Genomic DNA, 10,139 nt, shown 5'->3' with positions numbered 1-10,139 from the left:
GTCATGTCAAACTAATCCACTGATGGTTGTCTTCTCTTCAGAAAATCTAATTTCTCCCTCATAAAGTATACTTGCTGACCCTTCTTCAGGTTGTCTTCAGTTATGGTTTCATGGTCAATTTGCAATCATGCTTTCATTAGGTCATAGGGCATGTTTTCATTAGGTCTTAGGGCATGTTTTCATTAGGTCTTAGGGTTTCATTACCAAGGTCAAGAGCATGATTTAAAAGTGTAAATAAAGGGAAGCAAGGGTATGAGGATGATAAATAAGTCAAGCATGATGGCTTGTAGGTCATAGTCACTATATAATTATCTTTTAAACTAATGTAATTTTCACCTCAAAAACATGTTTTTGAGGTGAAAACAGAGCATTTTGAGTTAATTTGTATTTCTTATGTAATTTTAAGTCACTTTATGTAATAAATGATCCCGACTGCACCAAAGCATCTCTCCTTGCTGCAAGATAAAGAAACACTACAAAAATCAATTCAAGTTGAGCATTATCCACCTGAAAAGAAACAAAGAAGAAAAGGCATTAAAAACAGAGTTTTGAAGAAGGTCAAGAAACATTAGAAAGTGGGTTTTTCAAGTGAAAAATCAAAATTTACTCCTATATAAGGTCTCACATTTCATTTTCAAGTTCATCATTCTCATTTAGCAAGAAAGGAGTCCAAAAGTGAGGAGAAGAGGAAAGGTTGAGTGAGTTTTGGGCAAAGGAGAAGTGGTGTTGCACTTCTGGAGGGTGGCGCTGCATGTCTGGAGCAGTGGTGGAGTGGCACTGTGCTTCTATAGTCTGGCGCTGTGCGTTTCAGGGAGGAGGGTCGGCACTGCGCGTTGAGAGTTTGGTGCTGTGCGTCTGGGCCCGACGTTGTGCATCTGGAGATTTTCACAGTGTAAATTTACACTGCGCTGCACTTCTAGAGGTGGCACTACGCATCTGTGGGTTGGCGCTGCACGTTGAGCAGAAGGGCCAGAAAGGCCTCAAAACTTCATACAAACTTCAATATTGCCCTCTCTTCCCTTCATACAAGTAAGTTGTCCTCCCATACTACATTGTTGGTTTGCAATCAAACTCTTAAGCATAATTCCCCATGGTAAATGTGAAACCCTAAATTTTCCCCTAGTTATGCCTAAAACCCTAAACCCAATTATTCCTCCTATCACCTATCACTAAAACTCTAAACTCTTTCCCTATTACATTCCATAACATCCACATCCCTTATCCCTCTTCCCAAACAACAATATCTCAGACAAACCAAGCCCTCCCTCTCATTTTTATGACTCATACCCTCCCCTTCATTTTCTAGTCTACCAAACACCTCATAAGGTCATTTCCCATCCCCTCACTCCTAAATCACTCTTGCTCATTCCCTTTATCCTTTTTATTGGATTGTACAACCTCAAATTTGTAAACATGGACAGAGAAGACAAAGACTATGAGGAGGAGGAAAACATCGGCAGTGATAGTTCAGTAGATAGACCTAGGCATCAGAGAAAACCACACAAGGGAGGTAGAATTATCAGGGAGGAGCCATCAAACCTCAGAGAATTGCAGGCCTCTCAGTTAGTTGTCACTTGTTTCAAATATCTAGGGTGCTGTGAGTTTTGTGAGAAGGTAGAGGGAGTTCAACACCACCCTGAGCTCACCAGACTTTTTGTAGCTCATCTTCAGGACAACAAGGTGACTCTTGTTGGGGTGACATTCACAGTCTCACCTTCCATTATTGCGGATGCCACCTGGATTCCAAATTTAGGGGAAAAGTGGTACAAGGCACAGGACTTGGATGAACATTATTATGAGCCTTATATCAAACCCCGGTACAGAAATGAGCTGAAAAGGCTTTTTCCTTTTAGATTTCTTGAAGACAATTATGTCCGCATGATGAAAATCATCATGAAATATTTCACTTGTGAGGGAAGATTTTCCATGTTGTACACCTATCACATCAGGCTCCTCATGCATTTTACCAGGGTGAGGATGTTAAATCTCCATTATTTCTTGTTCAAGAATATTGAGAAGATCGCCCATTTTGTGCAGAAGAAGCCATACCCTCAGCAGATGAGCAGTCTCTATCATTATTCCTTGATCAAGATGATTATGCTTCATCATCTTAGCCTCCTCAACATATCTTGGGAGACATTTATTACTCATGACATCTTCATGGGTCCTCAAATTCCTCCACTAGTGTCTCAAGAAGTAGGGGGACCTTCTAGCAGTACTTAGGTGAAAACAGATGCGGAGGCCAAAGAGAGTAGGGCTATTGAGGTGCCCGGGACTTAGATGATGTATTAGAGGAGAACAAGGAGATTATTTGCAGCTGATAGGCAAGTGTTTTCTCCACAGGATGTGGAAGGGACCTTTCCTTCTTCATCAGTCCATAGGCAAATGCTAGCTCCATAGGGTGTGGAAGGGGCTTTGCCTTCTTCGTCAACATAGTAGGTACAGGTGCAGCAGCTGCACAAAGGGAAGGAAAAGATGCCAGATAGTTTTGATGATGAGGAGAAAGAGAGGGACTTTTATTTGACAGAGCATGATGAGCCGGAGTAGCGTTATACTCATCATGGCATGGAAATAATTGACTTAGAGGCTCAGGATGAAGAAACAATAAAGGACATCATCATACAGGAAAAGGAGGTTGAAGTCCAAGATTTGATGGACAATTTGGAGAGGGCCAAGTATGTCATCACGTATTTGGAAAAAGAGAACAAGCAGTTGAGTGACAAACAAGTCCTCATGGAGCTGGAACTGCTCAAGGTAAAACGACAAAGTGACAAAGAGACACAGGTCACTTTGACTCCTATTGAGAAGGAAATTGAAGATGATAGAGAGACTTGGCTTGAGAGAGTCAATTTGCACCTTGAGAAGCTATTGCAGAAGGCCAATAGAGACAATCAGATGATCAGGCACATGGCCTACCATTATAGGACCCGAAACAAAATTTGCAACATGAGGATCAAAAAGATGAAAGCTAGGCTAAGGCAGGCTCTAAAAGGCAAAAAGGAGGAGGATAGGCTTAGGTTGCTTGCTGAAGCTTCCTTGGCTCATCAGGATACTTGATGATGGTGCTTCTCACCAATTTTGGTCAAGTTTGGAAAAGTTTTTGTCATTTGCAAATTTTGAAATTTTAAACACAGAAAATCAGGCTCAATGGCGCTGCGCTTTTCCTAGGGGCACCCAATGCACAAATGGTTTGCATTTTTGGATTCAGAGTGATGAGTACATGAACCCTATGGATTTTCTAAGTTTTTGGGGCAGAACTGGTCCACCAAAAGGTCAAAAAACACCCTAAAAATGACCTTTCTGCCACTTTTTGGACACACAGAAGCAGTCTTGGGAGAATCAAGTTTTGAGGGGTCAAATGAGCTTCAAATGAAGAAATTCTAGGTGTTTTGGAAAGTAGACTTGAAGACCTTTCCAATGAGCTATCATGAGCTCAATTTGGATGCTGGGAAGGCCTCCAAAAGGGACCTGAAAGTGGCGCTGCGTGTAGGGCAGATTTTGCACAGGATGGCTATTTTTCCATTTTTTGACTGTGTTCATGGATTTTCTCTCATGGAGGATGTTTTACCATTGTAAATGATGACTTGGAATGTAAATATGATGGATAACTAGTAGTAGAGGGTAGATTCATTGCATTAAAAGTCAATTTGAGCTCAAATGAATCAGTTTTTCACTTTTAGAGGCAAGTTGTTAAGATGCCTATATTCCTATTTCTTGTTCAGTGTTGGTTAGATTAGCTCCTCATCTTAGGGATTTGATCCCTGAGGATGGGAGGAGGTTGAAAAAAAGCCTATATCTTCTTCTTCTTTCTCATTGTAAAGGGTTGGACTCAGCTGGATGCTCAGACTTTGATTGTACATCATTTTGTAGCAGTTTAGCAGGAGATTAATAAGAATTGCAGCTATTTTTATGGGATCCATGTGGTATGGAGTTTTAGTACAGTTTTTTCCTCTTGTGATCATATGTTAGTATGTTTTGTGTATTCTGTTAATCATTTCATTGCTTCTAAGTGAATGCTTTCAAGTTGATAGGTAGAATTCATTACATCAGTGCTCTGCTTTGGGAAAATATTCACCATTATATGTTTTCTACAGTTTGGGAAGGATCCATGATAATCACATGCTCTTCCTAGCCTCTCACCAGTCTTAAACACCTCACCCATCAAGCCATAAAGTGCTAAAGCTTATGCCTACCTTGCCCCATTGAACACCCTACAATTTTGACCTAATTCCCTAGACCTAAATTGTCCAGCTCCTTCTGATCCAGCAAAACCCCTTCAAAATCCAATCAAAACTTCGTGCTACTATACCTAGCCTAAAATCCTTTTCTTGATCCAGTCATCTTGGCTGAGATCCTTACGAAGAGAGCCCTCTCCCGGCCTAGTAGGGCTAGCTACTTGGCTAAGTGTGGTTTGTGGTTACCTTGGCATTGCCTTCCTTCAGCCTGAGGTTCAAACCAGGTGATAATAGTATCCTCTATAGATTTTGAGGATTTCCCCTTTGTGGTTTTGGATGACACCACCAATTCCAGTCTTCCTAGGATTTCCTTTGGAGGCTCGATCAAATTTGAGTTTGTAATGCTACTCCAGGGGGTTTGGGGTGCCAAACTTCAAAACTTGGATCTCTAGTGCAATGTCAATGGGGTGGTCCTATGGCCATGGGTATTTTAAAATTCAACCAGGTTAGGATGACGTTTTCAGAAGGAGATCCTTGAAAGTCCCTATCATCCCACATGGAGAGGAACAAGGTTTCCTTTATATGTGTAATGTCTCCTAATAATAATAAAAAATAAATAATATAATATAATATTAAAAGATAAGTAAATAAATAATAAGAAAAGATAATAATAGTAAATATATAATAAATAATGAAGATAATATAATATAAATAAAATAGTAACTAATAAACTGGAGTTATATATATATATATATATATATATATATATATATATATATATATATATATAAACTATAAAAATAAGTAAAGTTAACAAAAAGTAAAAAATAATAAAATAAGAAAGAGTTAAATTAAGTAAAACTTAAAATAAAGAAATAAAAATTGCATGTTGATACATGGAATGTGTCCATGCGGACCCCTTTCCATTTTTTGGTCTATTTAATGGATGATGAGGAATATGAGATTCATCATTCCTTCATCCATTCTCTTGGGAGAAAAGTGTTGTGAGACAAAGGATTCCCTAACAATAGTACGTTGATTGAGGGCTCAGGGGTGGCCAACTATAGAAAGATTATGTGCAGCTGAGCCTACGGTTGGGTGGAAAGTCATCTCCAAAAATTTGTTGCGGTTAGCAAAATTCAAAGAACATTCAAATCCAAAAGCACAAGTAAGGAATATCGTTGATATAGGTAAGTCATCTCTACTCGTGTTTTATGAAAATTCTATGTTAAATAGTTGAATAATTAGGTGTTGATTATTAATCATATAAATTGATGTAATTATTTGTATATTTTAAATCGAGATTGTTACATATGGTATCAGAGCGGGTTCGACTCTATGTGACCTCAAGGTAAAAGTTTGAGAAAAATATTTAATTAAATTCATCAATAATTTTTTTTTAATGAAAATAAATTTGAGAAATAAATACATTTTTTTATCTTTTTCCACAAATAATTATTAAATAAATATCATTGTTTTTATGAAAGTAGATAATTTTTTTTTTTTAAATAATTATTGGACGTATATACATAATCTACAATATAATGACATGGATACTCTAAATACATTATTATAATTTTCTTTTTAAATAAAAAAACACAATTAATAATATATATATGCATATGTTATTAATCTCAAATTGTAATTTTTGCATATTAAATATAAAAGTGAATTACTTGTCCTTTGAACTAAAATTTTATTTATTTAAATTAAAAATTATTTTAAGTTAATTGTTTATATAATTGTTATTATAAATTTTGTGATTTACTTGTGAAGTAAAAAGTTATTTAAAAAAAAAAAAAAACTAAAAATAGTTATATTTCAAATTGAAAACTAGTTATTGATAATTAAAAGTTATATTTCAAACTGAAAACTAGTTATTAACTAAAAGTATTTTAAATTTTATTATTATTATTTATTTAAATTAAAAGTTATTTTAAGTTAGTTAAAATAACTAAAAGTTATTTGATTGTTATCTTAAATTTTATGATTTATTTTTAAATTAAAAATTATTTTTGGAAATAGCTAAAATAAAAGCTAATTATAAATAATTAAAATTTACATTCTAAATTGTAAATTAATTATAGATAACTAAAAATATATCTCAAACTGAATCAAAACCCAAAACTTAAAGAGAATTTCTAGTTAATTTGTTATGACATACATAATTATTAATACTATAAAAGTTATGTATTTGTAAAAATAGAATAATGATGATATAATAAAATTTTAAGAGAGGTTTATATTTTGGTCAAGTTTATATATATAGAGAGAGATAAATATCTGTATTAAAAATAAAAATAAGCGGAAATAGATGGTTTTTATAAAAGTAATTAGGAGATGATTGAAAAAAAATCAAGATCAGAAATCTATGAAAATTGTTAGTATGTCTCCAAGGCTCTCTCCCTCCTCCCTCCATTTGAATCAATCACGAGGATGGGATAAAGATAAAGATAAAGCATAATAATTCAAAGTCAAGGTTTTAATAGCTTTTGAAGCAAATCCAATTCATGTGAGCAACACAATTTTCTTGCTATACTAAATAAAAACTAAATAAATAAATACAAATTAGTTTAAATAAGGTTAGGGATAATAAGCCCCACGGGGGTAGGCGAGTTGGTAATCACAATGTGGTGAAGTTCGTTAGAAATGCGGGCTCCGTACTCAAGGTCACAAGTTCAATTCCCCCGGACTAACCCGGAGTTGTGGAGAGGGGCGGGCACAGTTTCCCAGAGGTTATAGTGGTAGCGGTCAGGATCGACCCCGTGTAACGCGAGTTGCAAGGCTGCTCCAGTTGCTGATTCCTCTGTTAACAAAAAAAAGGTTAGGGATAATAGATCTTTGTGCCTAAGATTTCATTTTTGAAGGTGTTTGTTATTTAGAAAGGTAAATCTAGTTATATAATAAATAAATAAAGAATTAATTTAAATATTAATAATGTGTTATGTAGAATATATATTAATATATAGTATAAAAATGAATAGAAGTTTTAAAGATTGGGAATAAATTTATAAGATGTGGCTTCATCCATTTAATAAACTGGATGAAAGAGCTTGAATTTGTTTAATTATTATTAAAGTACTATGTTGAAATGGGTAATGAAGGTTGAATTTCTTTAGTTAATATTAAAATATTATCTTAGGATTGATAAGTTATTATTCTATTTTATTATTTATTAGAAGTACATTGTAATATTTCATTGTATGAAGGTTTATAAAATTATTATTTATAATATTTATGAGTGTGGTATTTGATTTAATAAGAAATTTGAGTGTAAATTAATAATTGATAATAAAAAAATGAATATTAAATAATAATAATAATAATAAATAAGAAAAGATGAAATAAAAGAAGAAAAAAATGCAAAGATTGAGATCATATTTGATTACTTACATTGGAGGAGAAGTGAATAAACAAAAACCTAGTAATAATGATGTGGATTAGTTGGTTAAGTAAGATGGAGTGATTGAAATTTTGGATTCATGGTGAATATTGGTAGTTTGTTGGTTGACTTTTCTCTAAGGATGTAGCCTCTTGAAGAAGGAAAGAATGGTAATGAAATCCTAACTATGAACATTAGGAAGAGGTCATACAATATGAAGTAACATTTGAGACTAATAATAGGCTAAATTTTCCAAGTTACATGTGCAAACTAGGTGTGGAAAATCATATTTGAGTGAATTAAGGTGGATTATGTACAAATTGATTGTTTTGAAATTAATGCAAGTCATGTGTATCTTAAAGAGGTTGTATTAAAAAATAACTATAGGAATTGCATTGTCACTAAGATCTTTATGTTTTCACTTCTTAAGAGGCACACCTTTTAGAGTGATGCATTATGGAAACTTAACGAAATATTGAAAGATTGAAGTGTTTTAAGTTTTTTTTTATATCCCAATGAGATGAGGACCAATCCACAATAAACTTTTCAAACTTATTTATGATGAAACTATGGGGTGATAATTACTATGACAACCTACTAGGAATGATGTAATTTTGAAGTGAGAATTTAGTGATATAAATGAAAGCAGGTAATGTTTATCAATTATCATGTTTTCTTATCAAAGGGAAATATGATATACAATCCATAAAGAATTGGGAGTTTCATGTGGAAATTATTTAAAGTGGATGTGGAATATATTTAAAGTTCCTATAGGATAGAATTCAAGATGTTATGACTTTGTTTCGAGGATATCTCCTCTTAAAAAGGGGGAAGAAAATGATACAACATTGAAATAATAGTGCTAACAACTAGCATTGTTGAAAAATAAGTATAAGAAGATAAGGGTATTAAAAATTTATTAAAAGAAAAAAGGGAGGGGTTCTCAGGTTGATCCTTAATCTTAACGGTATATGTTTAATGAAGTTATTTAAGAAGGAATGATAAGGGAGGAACTTACAAATTTATTATTAATGATAATGAACCGTAGTCGTGGTGACCATGACCAACTTGGAATAATGAGATAAATAGAGAATAGTATTTGATAGATACTTAAGGGAATGAGTGGAAGTTTCACAAACAAGCGTAAGAAATCAACAAGAAGTAATAAACTGTCCTAGAATATGATGGAATATTTTGCAATAGGCATTGATAACAATTAATGAAGTTTAATGATCGTGATAATTATGAAGTCCATTGAGCTACTGGAAATCTGAATTCATTTTACCCATGTCTATCGAGTCCATATCCGTTATTTTCCCTATCTTAAATAGACAAACAAATTGATTCAGTAAAATGCAGAAAAACATGACAATCTTTATGGAATGGAGTCCCAGTTCTCAATTCTGTCTGCCAAGAGACAGCCAGCGGGAGGTGGAACTGCCCCGTTGGCTTCCAAATCAGCAACTTTATTATTTTCCCTCAAAACGTGGAGGAAGGTTGTAGTCCGGAAAGATTTCACCAAGGTTCTGATTCTTGAAATCACTCTTGCCAATCTAATGTCTGCAGGAGAGGAATCCTCCACTAAGACTTTGATAATGGATTGAGAATCTCCTATAATACTGACGTCTGAGAGACCAATAGCCTTTGCTTGCTTAAGACCTTGCAGAAGTGCCAAGGCTTTAGCTTTCATGCTGGTAGACTGCCCTAATCCCCAAGTGAACTTTGCCACAGTTATGCCCTCTTTATTTTTTATAATTCCTCCTGCCCCAACCAATCCAGGATTGCCTTTCGCTACTCCATCGAAGAACAAAGAGAATCTGGATCACCTGAGGAGCAAATCCGATAGATCATTCTTCTTCCCTCTGAATTGCCACTCTTTTATGACCTTGTGATTCCTTGTTTCGCCAGAGAAATGGAGGTCCATCGAGGCACCCCATTCTAAGTCTTGCTAGCTCAGATTCAAATCCGGCAAATGTTCCCCCAGACTTTCTTTCCAAAGGAATTTTGTTTTGGTGATGATGAACTGTGAATTTAGACTTTCATCTCTGAAAACTCTTCTATTACGCTCGAGCCAGATTTGCCAGCAAGCAAATTTCGGCAAGGAGAGCCATGCAGCTATGAAACTTTCATTTTTTGGGAGCGTTTCTGGGTAGTAATTCCGCCAGTTTGCAAAAAGATCTGATATAGACATGGGTAAAATGAATTCAGATTTCCAGTAGCTCAAAAGGCCATGCCAGATTTCTCTTGAAAATTTGCAGTCCAGAATGATATGCTGGGCGTTCTCCTCACTGTCACAGCATAAGTGGCATCGAGAGGGACCATGAAATCCTTTCTTCTTCAATCTATCTACTGTTAAAATCCCTCTGTGACATAACAGCCAACAAAATGAATCGACCTTAGGCATGGATTTGAAATTCCAGATCTTGTTCCAAACAGCAGGATTAGGAGGGACGTTAGGTCGATCATGAAGGCATTTATATCCCCGCGCAACTGTGTAAAGCCCTGGCGTGGCTCCCCAACCATAGGCATCCTTCTTACCCATGCGCAGAGGTGCCATACCGTTTAACAAAGAAAGGAGAAGA

General features: G+C 35.0%; 1 protein-coding gene across 1 annotated transcript; it reads right to left on the bottom strand.

Annotated features, from left to right (window-relative positions):
* Nucleotides 1-9,505: 9,505 nt before the first annotated feature.
* Nucleotides 9,506-10,114, bottom strand: LOC149207867 (uncharacterized). Its single transcript, XM_089398163.1, has one exon. It carries the CDS (start codon nucleotides 10,112-10,114, stop codon nucleotides 9,506-9,508), a length of 609 nt encoding a protein of 202 aa, XP_089254289.1.
* Nucleotides 10,115-10,139: the final 25 nt, after the last annotated feature.

This window comes from Pinus tabuliformis, chromosome 1_2 (genome assembly GCF_031772625.1).
Source record: "Pinus tabuliformis cultivar Carrire ecotype Pingquan chromosome 1_2, CPIR1, whole genome shotgun sequence".
In the NCBI taxonomy this organism is placed as follows: domain Eukaryota; kingdom Viridiplantae; phylum Streptophyta; class Pinopsida; order Pinales; family Pinaceae; genus Pinus; species Pinus tabuliformis.
This window is presented reverse-complemented; position numbering and strand designations above follow the sequence as displayed.

Coding starts and splice junctions, on each gene's coding strand:
- LOC149207867 (XM_089398163.1), bottom strand. CDS start 10,114: ATGGCACCTCTGCGCATGGGTAAGAAGGATGCCTATGGTTGGGGAGCC.